Genomic DNA, 24,388 nt, shown 5'->3' on the forward strand with positions numbered 1-24,388 from the left:
ACAACTCATGTCTATACCACAGAAAAGTTTTTTTTTTATTAATATATAAATCCACAGCTTTTATATTCAATATACAAAAGAGACTGACAATTTTAAAAAGTGAATGGCCCTTGGTGGGGAACCACAGTATACAACTCTGTACATGGCAAGATAATCATACATTGGATATCACAAACTGATGACAGGTCAGTTTTGTGCAAGAACATCCATGTATGCAGGCAAGGGCAGGAATGACAATTACTCACATTACTGATATTAGACGCTTTTAAGCTTCAAAAGGGAAACCTTTCCATGTAAGCATGGCCTTTCTGCTCACTGCTTCACACTTGGTACACATGAGAAACTGGTATATAACAGTAAAGGTTTCATTCATTCAGATTCATTCACATTCAGCTAAGAAAAACAGGAATGATGCTCTCACTTTTAAGGGCAACACACAGAGAAGAGAATGACTTAAAAAGGCACCTCTGCAGGCATCTTCATCCTGTGTCCTTGTGAGGTAAAGAGAGAGTTTATAGGAAGTGCCCCCCTGTGGTGTCAGGGGGGATAAAGAGCTCTCCTCCCAGTAACACATTCACTTTGCTATGCATAACAACACAAGTCCATGAATGGTAATTTCAAAGAAAACATCATAAATCCCAGTGTTAGCCATTGCAGTCCTTGCGGAAAGGGGAGGCAATAACATGTTCATTTTAACCCTTAAAGGAGTACGTGACGGGAATGTTGGGAAATTAACATTCTAAAGAATATCTGGGTTCATTGAATTCAACATAGAATTTTAGAACCTTCAATTGTTGCAGAACTTAGAATGTTCAAAAACCTACACCTTTAAGGGCATAAAAAACATGTTACTGTCACTGCTCCGTGGGGATGAAATTGTAAGCCTCCTCTACACCAACATAACCATACCATGCATGGCATTGAGAGTGAAGACTCAAAACTCAATATTTTCATTTTTCAGACCCATTTGTTCTTGATCTAAATACATTTTGGACAGATAATATGGCTAGCTACTATGGACATTTTGCACACTTGACCTAAACCATAGCACTTGACAGGCAAGGTGATGATACTCATAACCTAGTTAAGCCTGATCTGAACAATGAGAAATAAGTACAATTCTTTGTAGAAAGGATTACTATTTGCATATGTTGCATATGCTAATTCACCGATTGGGTTAAATGCAGAGACCAAATTTCCCTCACGGGATCAAAAAAGTATATATACTTATACTTATACTTATATCATACCAGTTAGGAAAAATGTGGAATAATAATTACAATACTACAATATTACGGTAACAGCAATAGAATGCTGTTGTGAGTACAGGTAATGGTTCAATTTTGTTTTTGTTAAGCTTGATAACTGAGCTGTAGTTTCTACATGGAATAATATTCCAATAGTTGCATAAAAATACAGTAGATGTTTAAATCCCATGAAGGGATTTTATTGGAGTGTCCACTTCAAGGCATTTAAAGTTCATCTTGTGATAAGAGATAAAACCTAGTTTGAAATGCCTGTAGAATATTTGAGTAGATCATGTCATCATTAACTTTTTTGAATGCCACTGGTTTTCTTGGGGTCTGTTAAAAATAATAAAATAGTCAATTATTTACACAGCTCAAAATGATGATGCATCATGCTCATCATTTACATGTTGGACACATAAACGCACACAGTGCTATAAGAAAACCCTTTAAAAAATATTTATACAGTATTTATAGCCGGACTGCTATTACCAAAATAAAACAATTTCTCTTAAACATCCAACAATCTCCTGAGTTTGTTTGGTTTGGGCAGGAAAAGTTTCTGAAGACAGTGAAAGACTAACATCAACACCTTCACTCTTAACCTGTCTCCTGTGCTTCTGAACTCCTGTGGCCCTAGTTACTGTCTGCTACTAGCTAAGTTGAGCTCCATAAGAGGTGGTCCTTATCCAACAGGATGCTGCCTTCATCAGATTCCTGCTAGTCCCTTGGTGGTCACATTAAAATCCCTTCCACCGGGCAGTCTGTCCTGTAACCTCAGCCTTGACACAGGCCTAGACAATATCCTTCGGAGATGAACAAGAAGGCCGACCAAGAAATCTGTGGCCGAGGAACAAGAGGACGAGGAGGAAGATGCTGAGGAAGAGTATGAGGATGACGAAGCCCCCGTGAGTCATGAGTGGAGTGTCTGGGGCCTCAGCGGGAATCATGTTGGTCAAGTTGAGCATGTAACCCAGAGTCCAGCCTGCACTACTGCCTTCGATCTGTGAGGAGACAACACAAGAGAGTTCAGTGTTTCCCACAGAATTGAATTCCATTTGTGGTGGTTGCTTTGCAGAATTACCTTGAATACAACAGTTTTTAACAATCAGCACAGTGTGTTTATGATGCTAACCAGATTTAAGCACAATTTAGTACAACCTGGAAACTCATTGTGTGGTGGTCAAAGTTGATATTGTGGTGGGCCGCCACAAATAAGTCAATGTATGGGAAACACGGGAGTTACACAGAATGCCCCAGAGATATACACATACACTGCAAAGAACACTGCCAGCTGAATGGATCTATGCAACAAACCCATATGATTCATTTACAACCATTCACAGTCATTGGCTGATTAATACTTTTGAACAACTTGTAAATGAAAATGAACATTTTGAATAAATGTGTTAAGCATGTTCTAAAATGATTGTAAGGCACTTATTAACTGTACTACTCTTTATGATGCAGATCATCATGTATTGTTAGGGTGCGGTGCCCAGGTGCCCATTTTTCACAGAGCACAGATAGAACTTTAACTCTTATGGGAGACAAAGATGAGTGTGAGAAAGCTGGGGACCTTATCAATGAAGGTGATATCTCTCCAGGTGTCCTCTGTGAAGTTGTAGCCATTTTCTAGCAAGGTCAAAATGTAAGTCCCAGAGAAGCAGTACTCTGAAAGGTACTTCTCCTTTACTCGTTCACCGTATCTCTGCTTAATCTGAAAAATCAGGAGAGGTATTATTTCATTGTGCTGCGATTTCTGGATGGATATTGCCTATAGCTTGACATGAAGTCAACATACTTCGTTCCATGGGGTCTTGCAGTAATCTGCTAAGTTCCTCTTGGTATCTTCCAGGGACTGGCCAGTTAGGTTTAGGAAGTTCATCACAAAGTAGTACGCAGAGAAGGCCTATGAGCAGCACAGAAACAAAGAGGAGGATATGAAATGAATAACAGTACTATTTTGTAATACCAAAATGATCAGGAACCAACTAAACACATTGATGATTATTGTAAATGGAGCATAATCTAATAGAGTAAATGTATTTGATTGGATATAATTTATAATACCTTCTAGCTTTTAATATTTTTTTCTTGTGACCATGCACTGCATACAACTAAATCAACCATGAGCTTTTAGAAAGATGAAAGTAGCCAGCAGATATTTCTCACCCCAAAGGTCCCTACTACAGGAGGCTGGTACACTCCATTAAAGGAACATCGTGAGCTTGTACATTGGCTGAAGTTGAAGACTTTCTGGATGGAACTTTGACACTGTGCAAAGTCGCCAGTGCCATTGTGTGTGAAATTTTCTTTTGAATCATCTTTGTTGATAGTCTTGACACAGGGGGTATCAAACACGTCCTTAAACTGCTTGTCTTGACTGTAGCCTTGGTGGAAGCAGGGGTCCTGTAGGAGGGTCTCACCTGACTTGGTGAAAAAATAGAGGGAGCCTTAAAAACAACAAGCCTGGAAAGTCTAATATTATACATGCAAGAATATAAGTGAAATGGCTCTTAAAATTATAAACTTTTGGGGGAATGTTTCCTCTTGAGTTAAAATGGTATATACATATTCCAGTGATTTCCATGTAGACCTGAAGTCTGTCAAAAACCATAAAATTAAGTGATTCTGAATTTCACAAACGGGACAGTAATTAAGCCATGAATTCAGTAGGCTATGTCAGTGCATGATCAATCTCCTTTAGACAGTGTGTACACTTCTGTGGTGTGAAAGTCTTACCTGTAGCTGTTTTTCCAGAGCCAATTTGAGGACCTGGTCCTTCCCATAACACAGGAAGCTGTGTGTGTACACCTGGTAGTCGCTACCATAGAGTCGGAAGTCCATGGAATTGTCAGGTGACTCTATTGGTTGGTTGGAGACAAAGGTGATCTGGGTGGAAGCACCTCCCAGGTCTAAAGCTCCCATTGTTCCTGCAGCCTGAAAAAAAACGTACTATTCACTTTTCTTAAAAGAATCAGATGGCTAGTTCCCTCCAACAAGAGATGAATGTCTGCCTCTTAAGTCATGTTCTGGTTACTGTTATTCAGTCCCACTCTGCAGTATTCCATCCATGATCAAAGCATGAGATATATTATGGAATCAATTCTATTCCTCTTATTTACTTTAAACTCTTAACACCAAACAAGACACCCATGCTGTCAGAAATTAGCCTTAGAGTTTAGGCAGTGGTGTATGAAGCACCTGAAAACCATAATTAAGTAAAAGTATTGATATCTTACAACGAAAATGACCCAGTACCTATTAGAATATACAGTGTCTATAAAAAGTATTCATCAGCCCCCCTTGGATATTTCCTCTTTTACTGCTTTTTGTAAATGGGATTTCAATCAATCTAATTTGGCCTTTTTTACAATAATTTACAAAAATCCCTTCTATAATGTCAAAGTGAAAGCAGATTTCTACCAAGTAATGTTAATGAATAAGCTCTATGCACGCATCACTTCGGCATTGGCGTAAGGATGCTTGGACATTTCCGGTCACATGAAGAACAACATTAGACAGTGACAGTCGACATTTACGATGGCAGATACGAAGTTCACAAGGTGTTTGCTGGAGATGGATCGTGCGTGGTTTCCAGGGTTGGGTAGTAACGGATTACATGTAATCTGGATTACGTAATCAGATTACAAAAATCAAGTAACTATAATCAGCCCAGATTACAATAAAAAATATGTATAATCAGATTACAGTTACATTTTTGGGGAATACCTGATTACATTTTATCATACAAACAATGCAACTTTTTTATGATAGCCTAGCTATCTTTTAATTTGACAAAAATATTTATACCCCTGGCAAATATTGATTTTCTCTTGAACAATATGTTTGTTCTTACTTAAAATTACACTTGCACATGCCAAAAGGTTACAAGACAATGTGGTAAAAACATGGAATAAAAAAAAGTGTTTTTATCTTTTTTAACATTTTTATGAAAAATTGCGTGTTCAAAATTATTCATACCCTTTTTGAACAATCACTGGAAACATCTTTATTTACCACCACAGCTCTCAAAATGGTTCATAATACCCACCAAGCCTCTTCATGTCTCCACAATGATTGTAGACTGCACCTTTTTAGCAGCAATCTGGAACAATTATTTGCCATCACTTCGGCCTTGTGCTCACTTTTTTGACAGATTGAGGTCCGCTCTAAAATGTTGATATTGTTCTCTGTTAACCATTTCTTGCCTTGTTTGGCTGTATGTTTTGGATCATTGTGTGGTTTAATGTTCAAATGCTGCCTTTTGGGGCAGCCATGGCCTACTGGTTAGGGCTTCGGCCTTTAGGCTTGCCGGTTCGACTTCACTAATTCACGGATTGGGGTAAATGCAGAGACCAAATGTCCCTCACAGGATCAAAAGATATACTTACTTACTAACTTACATACTATTGGGGCAGGTCTCTCGGCACACTGATCTTTTCCTCCTAATCTTAATGTAGCCTCTTGTTTTAGTGTTACTGTTTACTTTAAGAAAGTCACCAGGTCCCCCTGGTTGAAAAACATCCCAAAATAATAATTTTCTCACCCCCACAATTGAAATGGACATGGTGTCATTTGGGTTTAATGCTTCCCTTTTTTATGCCAATCTCAGGCCATGTCCCTGGGTAAAAAAAAAGCGAAAGCTTTGTCCAGCCCTTATAAAGGTTAAGCTGAGTTGTGCATGTTTGGAGAAGAGTGGAGAAAAATAGAATGAGAATTCTTTCACCAATTCTGTGGTGGTGTCTTTTACCTAATGCGCATATTTATTGAAGTCATCTAAAAGTAATCCTAAAGTAATCAGATTACGTTACATGTTTTTGGTAATCCAACTGATTACGTTACTGATTACAAAAATTACCATGTAATTTGTAGTCAGTAATGGATTACATTTCAAAGTAATCTGACCCAACCCTGGTGGTTTCTGTAACGGGACGCTCTGTCCTTTCCCAAACTCCTGGCCGTGGGGCTGGCAGACTGAAGTTGTTCCACTGAAAAGAACTGGAACAGCTCCCTTCTTTAGACGTCTGCGCCCAGCTGGAGTCGGAGGCTCTCTCACGTCTTGACTTAGAAAGTGGCGGCTGCAGACTTGTGTGTTTGTTGTGAGAAAATTGTCTCATCGCATGTTAATCACCCACCGTTTATGTAATTCAATGTCTTTGGGGAAAGTAAAAAAACTAACAGAAGAATTACATCTTGCAGACACTGTGCACTGCGGCACACAGCAGTGGTGGCTAGAAGAGCTATCTTCCCGCCTTTGAAAGGACAATTTCGTACGTTTACATGTCATCGCGTTATTAGTCAAGACAAAGTTCAAGTAAAAACATTAACATAAACAACGACGAAAACGAACCGTTTTGGATCTTTTGACGACAAGCATTCGATGGTAGCATACGGTAGCACATCACATCACTCTACGATAACCGGATGTTTACAGACATCCTGAGATTTAACCGGATCTACGTCATGCTCGCCAGTGCATAGCAACTATTAAAAATAATGCAAAACAAGTGAATGCATAAATCCCACCCCAGCAGTTTTGCAAAGAAAAATGGAGTAAGGTTGCAGTATCCAGATTGTTGGAGCCATTTCTGCAATTCATGATTTATTTATGATATTCAAGATATTTGTAATTAATATGTTAGTATAAGTATAATTTAGGTATGATTATTTTATAGTTTGTAATATGTACTAGACTCAACTGTGATATGTAGCGCATTTGTGTCACAGGGTGCTTGATTGTGGGCACGGATTGGGTGCCTCTGCTCCGCCTACTTAGATGCGCACCTACACAGGTGAAACAGCTGATGGGTTTGAATGAGCTGGCGGGAGTAGAGGGAGATAGTTTTTTGACCGTGGTCCAGGCCTTATAGACCCTTTCATCAATAAAAACAAAAACAATGCTTGAACGTTCTATTTGGGCCCCAATCTACTTCCTCTACATTAAGATAACATATGGAATGTTAAAAAGGAAGTCTTGTGGGGCCAACTATGATGCTGATAATGGAACTCTCTTGAAAGGGTCCATTTGAGACCTATCCACACAAACTCTATGCTTTGTTGTGCATCTACTAAATGGTGTATTCTTCACCAGTATTCTTCTTGAATGGTCACTCAGTTTGTGATGATGACCTGTTCTAGGCATATTTGCACATTTGCCATAGTCCTTACATTCCTTAATGATAGATTTCACTGAAATCCAGGGGATGCTTGTCAATAACCTTTTCTCTGAGTTTCTTGGAGTGTTATTTTGTCTTCATGGTGGAATTGTAGCCAGGAATACTGATTGACCAGTGACTGGACTTTCCAGACACAGGTGTTTTTATATTACTATATTATACACATTCACTGCACTCAGGCAATCTCCATTTCAGCAACTGTGAGACTACTAGCACCAATTGGCTGGACCTCTGCTGATTTAGGTCAGTCACTTTAAGGGGGCGATTTATGCAATCACTTATTTTGCATTATATATTTTTAATTGATTAACATTACCTGGTAGAAATCTGCTTTGACTGTGAGGGGGTGAATATTCTTATAGGCACTGTAGGTAAAGTAAAAGTCCTAAAATATCTGATTTGAACATTACTTAAGTAGCTTATCAAACATATTTTATTGTATTATATGTATACCTGCTTTATACTATGTAGAACTTTGTTTTGTTGGTGTCACTTCTACATTTAATCACATCCAATTTGAAAAATAGAGGAGAAAATGGTATGGAAAAGTATGGTGATGGTGAATTAACCCTTAAAGGAGTACTAAATGAACGTTCTAAAGAATATCTGGGTTCATTGAATTCAACATAGAATTTTAGAACCTTCAATTGTTGCGGAACTTAGAACGTTCAAAAACCTACACCTTTAAGGGTTAAATGATATCGTTACACTTAAGTTTAAGGGAAAAACTTATCCGGTGACCTTTTTGGTATAAAAAATGAACTCTGTGCTATGAAATGCATGGATTTATTACAAAAACCATGTAACTGTCATTTTGCTTAAAAAAATGTTGAAGAGAGTGCAGTCTTTCATGCACAGAAAGCAAAACAGATTAATCGTGTTGTGCACTGAAATTACTGTGGTGCTTTCATTTTGCGGACAAAAAGCAGAATGTGCTATATGATCATTTTTGCCACTACTTCTGACACAACGTAAAGGTGTTAAAGTCCTTGTTCTACAGGTTGGGAAAATCAAGCCTATCTAACATTAGGCCTACACAACACAATGCAGAATGGAATGTGGATGGAATTTCTGTAAAATTACTTCATTTCATCCATAAAGTCAGAAGTGAATTAAACCTTTGTCCAAAAAGTAAAGAAAGCATTCTGTCCATTACAAGTTCTCAGGAACATTGAACATTGCTCAGTCACTTGTCCCTAGTTGTGAGTTCACTGCTTGAGTGGAAAATGAAACTGTTGGTATGAATTTACTTTTTTCTCTTCAATATCTGATCTGCCAATGATTTCACTTGATTCAATGGACACTTCTCCAAACTTTCCCAACATTTGTGTTTAGGTTTTGGGAAACATTTATTTCATTCGAAAATGTCTTAAAAAGTTTACTGTGACATTACATGAACTCTTAAATTAAATCTAATTCAAATTAGATTCTAAATAAAATTAAATTGGGGCAAAAAGTAAAGTAACATTACCTGTTCAAATGCAGTAGAGTAATATTTGCTGAGATTATTTAGTCAAAGAAACAAGTTGCCATGATCGGTAAATAAACAAGTATAATTAGTCATGTGCTATTATACACCACTGGGTTTTGGTTTAGAAGAGTCTTGCGCTGGAACTACCTGCATTTAATTTGTGTAGAAATAAAAGCCTGTGGCTTTATATTGTATGTGGGAACTAACCTTCCCGAAGTTTTCCCCCAGGTAGTTGACAGTAATCCAGCCAAAGGCCCCCTCCTGCTGGCCTGTGATGATGCGTGCCCCCTGGAAGTCGAAGGGCGTCTTTGACAGGGTATCCTTCACCGAGGACAAGACCTTCTCTGCACTCTTAGGGTCCTGCTCCCTAGGAAGAGCGGTTTGACCATTGGCCCATAATGAAGATGCAGAAGGATTGCAATATGATTCTTATTTTATTACTAATTGATTGTTACTATTGAAGAATTGCTGCTAAATGTATTTGAACTGTTGAATGGAAATATATTGTGATGTGATTTATGAAGAATTACAGTGGGAGTATTATTTTCTGCCTTCAAGATGTTGTAAAAAATAACAACTCTCAGGCACCATCTCAGGAACTTTCTGATTGGTTACTACAACTGAACCGTCCAGTGCCATTCTGATTCCAGTCCCATAACACATATGTTTTCTCAGCCACCTAACTGACACATTTGAAATGAATGTTGATTACACCAGCCTGAAGGCCTGTGAATCTGTTACGGCAAAAATGGCTTACATTAGCAGCCTCATCCCTGCAGTGGCTCCCAGGTACACTGGGGTCTCTTTGTGCTTGGCTGGATCAATTTTGCGCTTGGCCTCCTCTATGCAATGCATCAGGGACAGGCCTGCTCCGCTGGAGTTGTGGGCATAGCTGGAGATTCCCTTGCCTATGGGAGAGGATCAACTGAGGTCAGAAGATCACAGGGACAAATTCCCTGTCATGCTGGTCTACTGATTAATCAACAACTGGTACAAAACCTTAAGCTGATGAAAACCTGGCAAATCACAAATTTAATTCATACTTTCAACAAATTGTTCCTCCCAGAGCTACAAAAAAATAACATAAAAACTGCTGCAAAAATCATCTCCAGATTTCAGTTTTGCAATTGCAAGAAATGTACCTAGGGAATAGAAAGTTTGACGATGGGGGAAAGTGGGACTGATTACTAGTGCCCCAAGGGGGAAGAGTTAATTGTAAAGTTAATTTATAAAGTGCGTTTGCTGAATGACTTGGTTGATTGACTAACTTTTTATATAAAATATAGTGAAGACAGTTTAAAGTCACACATCCCTTGCTAAAGCGCAAAATGGTCTAGTCCACCTGCAGGACAATAGGTAGGCTATGCACTTTTTGACTTTTTGTTGTCATCAAATTGATGAAGATGTTTTCTTAAGTTGTTTGTGTTTTGTATATTTGCAAGTGTTTTGTCGATTTTCATAAATTTACATAAATTGCAGGTTGTTTGCAGCTGTCGGCCACTGTACTGAGTTGCTCTGATGAGAATGGCCCTTTGTCACTTTGGAAAAAACTGTCTGCTAAATGAATAAATGTAAATGTGGTGAGGATTAAATATACTATATACTCTGTACAGTTTTTTCGGTAACACTATCACTAACACTATCATACACAGTCATGACACATGAACCCTAACCCTAACCATAACTATAACCTTAACCTTAACCTTAACCTTAACCTTAACCCTAACCCTAACTCTAACCAGAGACGGTTGATAAATTGACCCAGTTACCTATTAGAATATACAGTGTCTATAAAAAGTATTCACCCCCCTTGGATCTTTGCTCTAACTCTAACCATAACTTGTCATGACAAAAATCGAATGACACTTAATGACAGAAGCATTATGTCATAAACGTTTATGAGTTGTGTATAATGTTTATGACATGTTTATGACAGTCATTTCACTGTTATGTAGATACCTTCAAGTAAAGTGTAACCGATTTTTCTAACCATGTGGAAAGATTTTAGTGGCCTAATTTCACACAAACAGGAAGGCTGAGGTTCTATGTCTACTTTCATTTGAATTTGTGCATGCGGTCACATAATCTCTGCATGTAGGTCACGTAGCTGTAAGTTAGAGGAGTTAGAACAAGTGACAAGATGTACAGTCTCTGTCTCACACACACACACACACACACACACACACACATACACACACACACACACACACACACACACACACACACACACACACACACACACACACACACACACACACACACACACACACACACACACACACACACACACACACACACACACACACACACACACAAATAGGAAGGCTATGCTTCTATGACTTCTTTCATTTTGTGCATACTGTCACATAGTCTGTGCATGTAGTCATGTAGCTCTGACAGATCGTTTCATGTCCCCTCCTGTCAAGGGTTTTCCGTTTTGATTTTTCTACCCTCAGTAACTGTCATGCTGAGGTGAGTTTAACAGGTGTCACTTTCACTTTTACCTCATTCAAAGCTGCTAGGCAATAGTTGCTCAGGATTTACTCTATTGATGTTGTCTATGTGAAGAGATCAAATTGTGTTAGGAAACAAATGGTTGAATACCAGTGTAGGTTTTTACAGGCTGCATTGTAATATGCTATATAATCAATGATTGTAGCCTATATATTTTAAGGTTTAATTTATCAATTGCCAGCGGACCATCTAGCATTTTGAGGGGCCCAGAATTATTTTCTTTCATAGGGCCCATATTTTCTAGCAGCGCCCCTGTCTACCCTGCTGAACACAAACACTGCAGTGGTCTAGCAGAAGGAAGAGAGAGGATGTCCTGACTGATGCCATACCTTTCACAGGGCAATAGTGTCGCTGGCGGACCATCCCAGTGTTGTTCTCTTTCTCCGCTGGCCACTCATAGATGTACAACGCCGTATGTGAGGAACCTGCGTCGAGCACTATTCCATACTTATCACATAAAAGAGAGGGGATAGACACACAGAGAGAATGAGAGAGTTTATTTATCATGTCAATTAGCTTTGAAGTTCACAGTTTAGTTCAGAGGTAAACCTTGACACTTCCTTTTCAGCATGAGCATACAGTAACCATTAACTGTGGCGCAACAGGACTTTTATTCAACACTGAGCCAGTTCCAAAAGTCAGTATTTACAAAGACACAGGTGGTTGTATCTCATAAACCATTGCCTACCTTATACTTCTGCTGTATCGGTTTATTCTGCACAACAGAGATGGCTACGAGTGTAATAACAGCAGCAATAAAGAAGATGGCCACACAGAGCATTTTTCCACTGTGCCATGGAGCTTTCATTTCTGATAAAAAAGACAAAATTAAAGATAAAATTAGCCAACAGATGTAAGGTCAAGCATCTGTGTCAGCTGTATTCAATTGATATAATTTTGCGAAAAAATCAATTCAACTCAATTTCATTTACATGTCTCCATAGTGCTACCTACTTAGGGCCAGCTGGGTAGTGTGATTAACTCAGCTTGATGATATCTAGTGAGTGGAGGGAAGTGTAGTGGAGAGAAATGTATTTTTCCCATGGGGTGAGACAGCATTCAGAGTCGTTGCTTAACCCTTGTAAGGTGTTCATACTTTTGTTACTCAGCCAATGTTCCCGGGTCTGGTGGGCCCACCTCATTATTAGGCTTTTAAATCAATACAGCCATAACAATTTATGCAAAAACAGATGCTTACTTTAGCTCAATTACCAATGATATAGACACCATTTATTGTTCATATTTGCCATTTGCAGCCGTGGCCCACTGGTTAGCACTCTGGACTTGCCGGTTCGAGCCCCGACCAGTGGGCCGCGGCTGAAGTGTCCTTGAGCAAGGCACCTAACCCCTCACTGCTCCCCGAGCGCCGCCGTTGAAACAGGCAGCTCACTGCGCCGGGATTAGTGTGTGCTTCACCCCACTGTGTGCAGTGTGTTTCACTAATTCACCGATTGGGTCAAAATGCAGAGACCAAATTTCCCTCACGGGATTAAAAAAGTATATATACTTATACTTATATATACTATATTTACCCCTGTGAGATCACTTTATGATCATAACTTTGTGTGGGAATAGCAGGTGCAGAAAGACAACATTCCCGCTCACAGACACAGACATGCACACATACAGATGCACAGACACACACACACAGACAGACACACACAGAGACACACACACACGCACACACACATGTGTAGGGGGGATGTACCGTGTGCAGTTGAAAATAAGTTATTTTTTATGTTCTTCATAGTAAATGAGCCAAGGCCAATGAGTTTGAGTTAGAAGAAATAATAAATAGGATATTTTTTTCTTTCAGCAAACATTGAACAAACGGGTCCCACAGACCCGAACAGCTATAGAAGATTACAGTAATTCATGGTAGCCTATTTGTTATGTCCAACAATAGCCTACTGCGGTCTAGACTTTCCAACGCTTGCACCTTTACCCGACGCTTGTGCAAGAGGTTTTTCCACAACCGAAAAAAGGTAACGTTTAGTTTGGCGCACAATGCTCTTGTAACCAAGTGGATATAGCGTCTTTGTTAGTCTGACTGTAGCCTACCGCTGTATCGATCGCTTGCTGCCCAAGTCAACACAGTCAACACTTCATAACCACATATTTAGAATAGACTATATTATTCCGCTAACTTTAAACAACCACTCTCAAAAAGTTGGAAATAGCCTTTAAATGAGTTGCAACGCAAATAGGCTACAGATAGCCTAACTATAGGCTACATTTGATTTGATCTAATCTACAGTAGCCTAGGCGACAATTTTGACATTTTCAAATGACTTGAATGCCTATAATATTTGGTAGACACTGTAAAGCCCCTCCGATTTAGCAAAACATGATTGTTTGAACATGGTTTTAAATATGTTTTAAATGCATTATGCATTATGAATAGCCTACTTGATTTTTTACGCGAGCTGTCCGCTCACGTCGGCATTCCTTTATGGCACCTTCCACTGGTAACCAGCTGAGACTGCTGTTGCCGGCGATGAACAAGCATTTGACCCTCCTGGAGAATACATTTCCTCAAGTCCTGCCCCTCGCCGTACAGTCGATGTGGTAACGCCTATGCCCTATGGTAACACAGCCGGTATGGCTTGCATTTGGAAAACAAGGCAAAGTGATTTGATTGCAACCAAAACAGTCATTATTTTCTTACTAGGATAGGCCAAATACCTGACACGTCAAGAGTTAACAAGTCGTTATTCATGAAGAAATCCCCTTTATACAGTTAAATGACCGAAAAGACAAAACTTTAAAACCGGAGTGACTCCAATGCTCCGGTTGGAACAGTAATCTAGCAGGCCCTATTCAATTTTACAGATCAGATGGCACTCTTCGGAAAATGGTTGATTGTGATTACACATAACATAATAAAACTAAAATGTCCAACCTAGGTTAGCTGCACTGACTGAGCCATACTCGTTTCAACCTAATAAGTAGTAACCTAGAAAGTGGTATGGCTGCATTTGTATTTTTTCTTGAAAGTTTGAAGGCATACTATTTTTGTATAGCCTATGGAATTCAGAAATACACAGGAGAGGCGTTAAATTCCTTGTGTTGTAGCTAGGTGATTTCCCACACTGGTTAATCAACAACCAGGCCACAGTTGGCTGGCGGCAGTTGCATGCAGGATCCATCCCTCCTGGTACCTCTTGCACCTCCTAGTACCTCTTGCACAACCAAAAAACCAAAGCAACAAAAAATAAAAAATCATCAAAAGCACCCACCAATAACAGCATCACCAACAGAGCAGCCTGCATGAGCATTTCACTGAGGTTATCACGTAGGGACATCAAGCAAATAACCTAAAGGATTTCTCTAAGAGCAATTCTGGTGTGGTCATTTAAAATCCAGTCAGTGGATGGAAATATTGTACTGCATGGAAATATATTTCACTTCTATAATCTGAATATGGAAATATGTTCATTTTTGGTTTAGCTCTGGTTATCATCCTATCCCACAGTCACTCTACACCTTTATTTCTCTCCTGCTTACACGAGTGTCTTTGTGTGAAATAAATTGCCTGTGCAAAAGTCCCTGGTGAGTGGCCTAGTTTATCTTTGGTTACTGATCACATGAAATTACAACCTGAAATTGGTCTTTAAAAGCCTGAGCGTTGTTAGCCTTCTTCTCAGCATCCTTCAATTGTTCTGCAGAAAATCAAGGCAGTGTAGGGAGTTCACCACCATGGAAAAGGGAGTTGTTATTGTACTGCTCCCACCCAAGATAAGGTTCAGTCAGAGCGTTTAATATAAACACTGCTTTTTTCGCGAACCGTTTACCACAACAACTAACCACTAACATCGTTTAAAGGCTGAGAAAAGGTTCTTTGTGTGATACATGTGATGTCTGTGATGAATAGGCTACTTCGCAAGTAGTTCAGCAAATTTGGGTGGGACAGAAATACCTTTGCAGAGCAGCAGTTCTGACCATATCGGCTCTGGCTCACATGATACTCTGCTTTAAATGCATTATCGCTTCACTACCCAACACGCGAACAAGAAAGAAAAGAAAAAAGAAACCAATGTGCTTATGTCGCGATTTCCAATAGGCCCAGGCCTAGAGAAAAGACAGCTATGGTAACCTAACAATTAGGATTTGCTTTGCCTACACTGCTGTTTGGTTGTCCCAAACTTTGAGACGATCCATACTCGCATTAACTGAATCTTATCAACCCGAACTGCAATGTTGCATGACAGGATGCAATGTCTAATAATCTCACTGCCTTCGGCATAACTGCTAACAGTGCGCCTAGGCCTACTGTTAAACACCTGAAAAATATTAAGCTGCTGTTTTCTTTTCATGACGAGCACGAGGCCTATACGCTTAAATGATTTATGACTGAATGGAACGTTGGGTTTTTAAAGAACTGCTTATCACGTCGTGTGACAAAGTTTACACTAATCATCATCTTCTAATGTATCCTTATGTTGAGATATCCATTCTCTTTGCCCTAGGCTATCATTTGTGCGCGAAGCATGTTTCAATTAAGACAGTAGGCTACAGAAGCTATTTTTATTGTTGTAACATAATATTAATATTAATAATTAATAATTTCATGAAGAACTTGTATGCACAGTACATTGTGACCAAAGTGCAGTCGGTTCTCCCTCCATGGTTTTTGAAATCACACACCTGCTGTATCTAAAGGCCCACGCACATAAGGCCTACGACTATCACTCTAAACGCCCCGTTGCACGTCAACATTTTATTTACTATAGCTGATCCTGCCTCCTGGCTCCCCAACATTCCGCATCATGTGAACAGATCAGCAGGCCGGCAAATTTTCACCTCGCTTTCAGACACAAAAAGACGGCAAAAAGACGTCCCCTCTTCCCGCAAATTTAGCGTGATCTCTGTGTGAAAAGGCCTCGTGATTCACCTCGTAGGCCCACTTCTTCAGGCCACTGTTTTCCCAGGGTTGTTTAAATAATTTCAAACGTGTTAGCTACCCTTATCTAGTGTGGTGTCTTATTGTTTAACATTCCTGGTTACCTTATTTCATTTAATGTTGGTTTTGTGTTGTTGTATGTGTAATTGCATCCTCCAAACGGCCATCCAGTCGCTGTGGTCCGTGTAAGTGGCAGTGTAACCGTATTGGCGTGCACCAGTGTGGCAATCTCCCCCTAGTTAGTCTACTGTGTGAGTCTTGGGGATTGTGGTGTGTTGGCTTGCAGTGACATAAGTTTTGTGGCACCTTGTGTTCCTAGGTTGGCTTTAAGCATGGGCGGATTATGAACTTTTGGGCCCTGGGCCCAGATGTATTAAGGGCCCCCCACTTATTGTCGTATATGTGGGAGGGGGGGTTTGGGGGTCCTCCCCCAGAAAATGTTTAATTAGTTTGATGTGATTTCCTGTATTCTGGTGCATTTTGGGGATGGCCAATACTAAATTTAATCAGATTCATAGCCTACATCCTGATTTGTTGATATTGAGGCAATGATTCCATGCAAAGGCTTGGGCTTCAGGGCCCCCTGACCCCTTGGGCCCCTGGGCCTGGGCCCGGTAGGCCCGTGCAGTAATCCATCCCTGGCTTTAAGGGTGTGGCTATTATTTGCTGTGAGTATTGACTGACCATAGTAGTCTGTTGTAATTGTTACCTGTAACTGATTCTTATGGCGAGCAGCACTGGTGGTTGCCTGGTGGATGCTTATTTATTTTGTTTGCCTTACCACTGATCCCGCTGTACTGGCCTCTATACTGTTGTGGCCCTTAATAATTTCGATACATATAACTTATTCAACTACAAAAATACCAAAGAGAAAGAATAACAAGATAAAAGATCTACTATATTTCTGCAACCTTTGCCTCTTACTACATTCATTTAATTGAATAACCTAGGTTCCCATTCCAACTGTTACATTAGGACATCAGGATGCTTGCTGAGACAGATTTGCATTTTTGTAAGTTTGCTCAACAGAAAGTTGCTCAACCCACCTCATGTGTTAAGCCTATTCACTTAGCTGTCCTGTTTACCAAGCAGGTTGTCTGTGTAGTCACTCATGAGGAGAATGTTTGTGAAGGCCTAGCAAACCTGTCACAATTTCTGGCAGTGGTTAAAGGTGCATCTGTTTATCCTTCAAACACAAATGAATAATTCACCAGACCAGTTTTTTTTGCTAATGTACCACAGATGTACTACAGTGATGCTTATATTGTAGTGATAAATAAGTTCACTCTGGGTTCTAATGTGCAGACAGAGGGGTTAGATGAGGCATTTCTATGGATGAATGAAAGAAATCCTGGAGGACATCTCCACAACAAAACCCCAATGTGAGCGCATGCAAGTTCAGTGGCTATTATCCAATGACCACAGAGGGACACCTACCACATCAGTAGGTACAACTGCTTAAGTCATCTGCACCAAGTTTGGCCTCAGCAGTCATCAAAAATGGATGTTGGCTTACTTGTAATAAGCGTTGCTCAGTTTACCTAACATGTTCTGGAAAATAATAACCTGTCCTAAGTGTTGCCATGGTCTACGAAGAAGGCTCACAAGTAACAATAACAAGCTTTAATTATGTCTACAATGACAACATTCTTGAGATGTTCATGTGGTCCAGAATGAACATATTACTCTTCGGTCTTAAGAACGAAATTAGAGGATACATGCAAGAAACAACAAGCTGCCTGGGGGTTGTACAAGAAAGAGCAGAAGATATTCCACAATAAGACTAAGAGCCACCTCATATGGCTATCATCAATATGGGATGGAAAGACTTTAGACGCCTGTCATTGCCTGTCTAAACATTTCTATCCTGTTTATTGGCTTGGTTCCATTCCCAACAGTACCGTTCAGGCGGAGCTTTTGGACATTCATCCCCAGGAGTAAGCAGCTGGACTGTACTCTCTTTGAACTTTGAACCCCATGGAGTCTCCTCAGTGGTCAGTCCTTGAAGGTCTACCAAAAATGTTCCATTTTCAATTCCCTTGTTATTTAGAGGACAGCTACTGCTGACAGCTTCTTATTGGCTGCTCAGAGCAGAGGGCCTAACTTGTTCTGAGGAATGTCTTGTATGGACATGCCTTTAACTGTGTGGTTAGACTGTGTGAAGTAATGTTCTGTGTACATCTGAGGCTTATCTGACTCATTTTGTAAATAAGAAGACAAAAAGAAGGTATGTTGAGCTCTTATTCTTAACCCAAACCTTGAGGATTATTACATAACTGTGAGGCATAAAAGGACATTTTTCAATCTATGTTTGAAACTCGCACAGAGCAAGAGTTCCATTAAAACATGATTTTACTGAACTACAAGTGAATTGTTTCCTCTAAGCATAACCTCTATGTTTACATTCAACTGTATTCTAAATTTGACGCATGATGGTACTTATTTAGAGCAATGATACACATTTTTAGAGCTGTGCAAGTCACATACATTGGGGGAAGATTAAGTTGTGCAGACATTTGTGCCAATAGCTGTGTTTTGTACTTTGTACTAGGACCAGCTGTAGGACCTTTCAAATACATGTGAAATTTGAACAATATGTGCAAAAACCAATGCAGGTGCTGAAATGTCTAGAGAGGTGTCACAGGGAGACTGGTAAAAAGTGCTTGATAACATACAAAACATAACTGTGTGGGATTATATATTTTATATTCAGCAGCAGTGCCATTGTTGCCATTGTTGTATTCCTCTGCACACCAGCCAATTCCCATCCTTGACACTATACAGCAGGTTTGATCATGTTCTCTTTCAACTGGAAAAACATGCCAGTCACTTCCCCTATTTGACATGGTCCCTTGTGACTTGCGGTAATGACATACTGTTGGCCAAGATCTCACATGTTTGTGGTGGCTGAGATCAAGGGCATCTCACTGGGAGAAGCCTGCTGTCCTCATGCATGTCTGATCTAGCTGTTGTGTGGTTACTCCGGACACGCCGCTCCAACTCCACTTCTGATGGGAAACCCCATGACATCATGTCTGCCTGGCCTTGAGCCCAAGCCATGAAAGGAAACACATTCCCCAGGAAATACTGCACCGTACTTCAATTAACTTGACGTTTAAATAAGAACCATACGCAGCATATTTAGCGTTTCTTCCAACAACTTATTGAACCTCTCTGTTCCAGGTTCACAGATGATGTGTTACCTTATAAGAAGTAATAAGTTGTAACATGACTAATGAGGATCTTTTCAGCACTGGTCACCACTCACATGCTTTCATTCCTCCCGCAGTCGCACAGATTAGAGGAGACACTGCTTGCAGTAGCACAGACAGGGATTAACCCAAGAAAGCCACAACTCTCCATCAAACCTTGTCCCATAAAATTACTCTAAGATTGTATCATACAGCTTGTAGAACTGTCTTGATATCTGGCTTTTGCATATAATGGGAGAAAAAGACACAACAGCAGAAAAGGCTAAAGGCTCTGACTATCAGTTAGTTCACAATTCACAAACTAAATGATGTAGTGCTATGTCTGTTTCGGGAAGACATGGACTAAGACAGAGTAACAATTATTTGCCTTAAATTAAATCATGAACTATGTAATTTACCGTAGAAAGTAGGCAGGGTCTGAAACATTCTGCTGATTTCCCAACAATGACAATAAGTGTTCTAGTCAGGGATAGTATATGTGAATGTGTTATGTATCCTTCTGAGACCCTGCGTCCTCGTATGAGGACATAACATTTAGGCTTTGCAGAACTTTCTACTTTAATATTCTGAATCAATTTCTGTTGCCCTCATATCGTGACAGTTATTTGTATCAATTAGTGGTTAATAAACGCACATTACACTGTATTGGAAAAAAACAAGATGGCGTCGAAATCAACCTGTTTTGTCAGCGCGCACATGACAACTGTCGCCATGGTAGAGTGCCGTTGTAATTTATGGGGTTGAAACTTGTTTATTTATGCTTATTAACACTTCTAGTATGATATGGCATACATTTTTCGCATTTATTTTTTTATTGTAACACATCAGGAAGCTTTTAACTTTGATGTCCTCATTTGAGGACATCGGGACTTAAATTTGTGCTTCCGGATTGCATCCACATAATAGACCTAATGGTGCTAGTTCTAAATGTTTAGCAGTTTTCAATACAAACATGCACACACTCACACATTTTGCATTGTTTCTGCATTTTGCACTGTTGTTTTCACACAGTCTTGTCAACTAAACTGTTAAATTGATTTTTTTAATTATATGTTCCAATGAATTTGTGCTCGTTTTACTAAATCATGCGCTCATTTTATTGAATTGTACACTCATTCTAGTACATAATGTGGTCATTTTACTAAATTGTCCACTCTTTTTTAGCAAATAGCACAATTGTTTAGAAAATAGCACAATTTAGCTAAATGCTCAGGAGAGTATGTTATGTTATGTTGTGGAATGTTATGGAATGTTATATGTTATGTTATGTTATGTTATGTTATGTTAAGGCATGCCGTTTGAAGGGAAGTATCTGTTTTCCAAAACTGCCAAAGTCACTCACTCTGCTGTTAACCTCCAAGATAATAGACACATACAATGACAGCAATCAGTGAAGTGAAGTGAAGTGTACATTTGAGGCTGACATTCTGTAGCTGTCTTTAGAGTAACAGTGAGCAGACCTTTCCACCAAGTGGAGATTGATAACCTTATTTTTTGGGAGCCCCAATGTTCTGCCATCTTGGCATGGTGACAAACACTGTAAGATAAACATTATGAAGTGTCTTTAATTCCTTAAAACAGTCTCTGTCACTCTGGCACCAACAGTAAAATTCTAAGCTTACCCTCGCATATGCATTTGTAGTGACTGACTGTAAAGACAGCCCAGAATACCATGAATTGATTTCTTCCTGCTCTATTAGGGCACAGGCACAACTAGCTAAGAGGGATGACATTTCAAACTCAGCTACATCTTCTGGAGAGATAAGCAGAGCATCACAGCAAGTCATACTGACAAAGCAACAGGAAATATTTTCTGCAAGCAGGAAATTCTTGGAAACACCCCTCTATCTATAACAGATGTGTTGAGTACAGATTTGTCATGATTTGATGAAAGACCATGAAGGATATTTGTAGCTATTTGCAGGCAGGTTTTTTTACATGACCTGCTACAGTAATGATGAGCAAAGAATCACACAAATGGTTTGACACTGGTTTCTTGCAGTGTCTGGAATGTCAGGCTAAGCTTGTACAGGCTCACTGGGTATGATCCAGTCATGCATACAGCAGCCTTAGCTAAAGGACTATTCAATTTTTGTGTGCATGCATGCACTAAATGCAAAAGATTTCTACTGTTGGATGCTCCATAATTTAACAATGCAGCATGTAGTAGTTTCCCCTCGCAGAATAATTCAGACCCAGAAGCATTTGTATCTGACTCGTGGATGGTTTAGCATGAACACAAATGCCACTTAAATGCTGTGTGTATGAATAGCATATGGAATGTCACTAGGCTCCTCAGTAGACTCTGTTTACACTTACACAGAGAGGTTGTGTTCAGGCTAATGGATGTAGCAAGCGAACTGCTCTGTAGTACATTCCATGCGCAAGCCGGACAAGGCACTAATGAGAAGGACAGACAGAGGAGTCCTACTCCACTGTCCACCCCAGAAACAACAGTCTCAGGAGAAATAAGGAATCTGAAGAGCTGCAATGTGAAAATGTAATGTCTTCCAGTCAAAGCTGCACAGAGACTCTATAGTGCATGGGATGACCTCTGCAGAAACATTTCAAAAAGAAAAGGGCTTGTAGTCAAACATTAAATAAGAGCTCCATATGACCTAATTGTGCTAAATGAGGCAATCAAAATGAATTAAACAAATCCTTGTTTACGCATGACAGTGGATCTAGACTGAAAGGTCTTTTGGACAACTCAGTCTGCTGTTTAAACACTTTTGATGGAAATAAAATGGATGAACTATTCCTCCAAAGGAACCTCAGGGAGTAAACATTAAGGTCATCTATGAGGTTAAATGAAACAAGTCTTCATAACAAATATTTACAAGTTGCTATGCTGTGCATCTCGCTGGGTGGAAGTCAAGAGTGTTTATAGCATTTCGGCTATTTTCAGTGTGCCAGGCACAGACAATGAGTTCCTCTGAAACGTTCCTTTCAGAGACAAAGAAAAGGGAATCACCACGGCTCACTTTCAGGCTGGCTGGAGGGACTTCCTCAAATGACACATGACTGGAATAATAAGGCATGGCACACACTGACCTTGTTGTGCAGGGGACAGGAAGTTGGTTCTCCCGGTGAACCGAAATAGGCACAAGGAGGGGATGCTGAGTGGCATGAACCGAGCGCCTGGTTTTTGTCTCCTGATATCAGAACAATACCAATAGCAATCTGGCTAATGCCATGAACATACACGCACACACACACACACGCACACACACACACACACACACACACACACACACACACACACACACACACACTGACAGACACACAGATATACTGACAGACAGACACACGCACACCTGATCTAACTCACAAACTGAATTCTTTCATCACAGTCCAAAATGCAAATCTGAATCTGAGTTTTTGATAGGGTTTTCTCACAAGGTTTTTCAAACACTGCATGCCAGATGGCACATCTGTGTTGAGGTAGCCCTTACATAATCGACCCTTCCACCCCCACCCGTTTCCTCCCTAACAACGTCTTTGCACTCCAAGCAAAGTGTCTGGCCTCTCGCCCTTTCATCTTCCCCACCCCCATATGTGGTTACCTCATACATGCACCAGAGTGCTGGTCTCAAACACAACTGTAACTGCATCAGCTCATTAGCAATCTCCACTGCCACAGGCATCCGTCTGCTCCATTACGGTGGTGACTAACAACATATCACCTCGCTTGCACAACAACGTATCCCCTCGCAAGCACTGACCAGCACTAGGTGAGACCGAGACTCTGATTAATGTGAAACGCTGGAATGCATCAGCTTTGTACTTCGAAGTGAAGGTCCATGGTAAGCTCTCAAGAATGCAGTGCCACTGATTGTTTGACAGGTCCATCTGGGGTCAGGTTAAGTCTCCGAGAGTGTACAAGATAAAGTAAGGGTGCTCGCCTGTGATGGAATACAAAAGGTTTAACCCATATCTGAAGGTTCTGAAATACAAACTGTCTCATGAACAGAGCTGCTCACACGCAACAAATCAACTGGCATTGTCCGTGATGACAGTGTTATTCCCAAGCAAAAAGCCCTCTAGCATTAATTCAAGCAAATTCATGTTTGCACTCTCACAAAGAACTAGTCTGACAGAATTTTATAGCCTCAATGGAAAAGCTCCATTCAAACAAGTACACACAAATAGAAAACGTAACTGAATATGGCAAATATTCTCACACACACACACACATTATCATACAAATTCAGGCACACATGCATGCACACACACACACACTCACACACGCCGAGGCCCACACATCCACGCACACATGCACACACACACACCAACACATGCATGCACACACAGCCTCGCACACACACAACACCACATGATAAACTGTCATGAACCAAGCATCCCATTTTGATTCTTATCTGAAATGATTGTCTACTTTAGTCCTAACCGCCAGAGAGAAGCATCTATCTGGGATCTGGGTATGACAGTGTTTGCACTTTGCCTCCTTTCCTCCTTCCTAACATCTAATCTCGTTTTGCAGTGAAGCAAGAGTCTCCTTTGTATAGGTATACTGTGTGTGTGTGTGTGTGTGTGTGTGTGTGTGTGTGTGTGTGTGTGTGTGTGATAATGGAAACAATTGTGTGTGCAGCCATTGAAAAGCCATTTGCTTACCTCTTTGTTCAGCCATGAGTACAGCCTCTCTCTCCTTCTCTCTCTCCTTCCTTCCTTCCCCCTCTCTCTCTCTCTCTCTCTCTCTCTCACTCACGCTCTCAGTGCTGTTGCCTCTGCTTTGTAAGTGCTGGTGTGCTGCTCCTTGGCAGGCAGGTCTTCTGGAGTTTCTTTATAAAGCCAGGGGGGACTTGAGGGGGCGGGCTTGCCATGTCTCTCTCTCTCTCTCT

General features: G+C 40.2%; 1 protein-coding gene across 2 annotated transcripts; it reads right to left on the minus strand.

Moving 5' to 3' along the window:
* Positions 1-10: 10 nt before the first annotated feature.
* Positions 11-24,294, minus strand: entpd1 (ectonucleoside triphosphate diphosphohydrolase 1). 2 transcript variants are annotated; one of them, XM_048267484.1, is made up of 11 exons: positions 24,162-24,294; positions 13,824-14,019; positions 12,103-12,224; positions 11,744-11,861; positions 9,658-9,808; positions 9,108-9,267; positions 3,993-4,190; positions 3,423-3,680; positions 3,052-3,159; positions 2,827-2,967; positions 11-2,251 (listed from the first exon to the last, which is right to left on the minus strand). In XM_048267484.1, exons 3-11 carry the CDS (start codon positions 12,220-12,222, stop codon positions 2,042-2,044), a joined length of 1,464 nt encoding a protein of 487 aa, XP_048123441.1. In that variant the 5' UTR covers positions 12,223-12,224; positions 13,824-14,019; positions 24,162-24,294; the 3' UTR covers positions 11-2,041. The 2 variants fall into 2 exon arrangements, with proteins under 2 accessions (XP_048123441.1, XP_048123439.1); XM_048267482.1 differs by lacking the exon at positions 13,824-14,019.
* Positions 24,295-24,388: the final 94 nt, after the last annotated feature.

Source organism: Alosa alosa, chromosome 17 (assembly GCF_017589495.1).
Source record: "Alosa alosa isolate M-15738 ecotype Scorff River chromosome 17, AALO_Geno_1.1, whole genome shotgun sequence".
NCBI lineage: Eukaryota > Metazoa > Chordata > Actinopteri > Clupeiformes > Clupeidae > Alosa > Alosa alosa.

What these genes read in the sequence shown, in the direction of transcription:
- entpd1 (XM_048267482.1), bottom strand. An exon ending in CTCTGGAAAAACAGCTACAG is followed by an intron (nt 3,681 to 3,992) that starts GTAAGACTTTCA and finishes TTTTTCACCAAG; the next exon opens with TCAGGTGAGACCCTCCTACA. An exon ending in GCAAGACCCCATGGAACGAA is followed by an intron (nt 2,968 to 3,051) that starts GTATGTTGACTT and finishes CTGATTTTTCAG; the next exon opens with ATTAAGCAGAGATACGGTGA.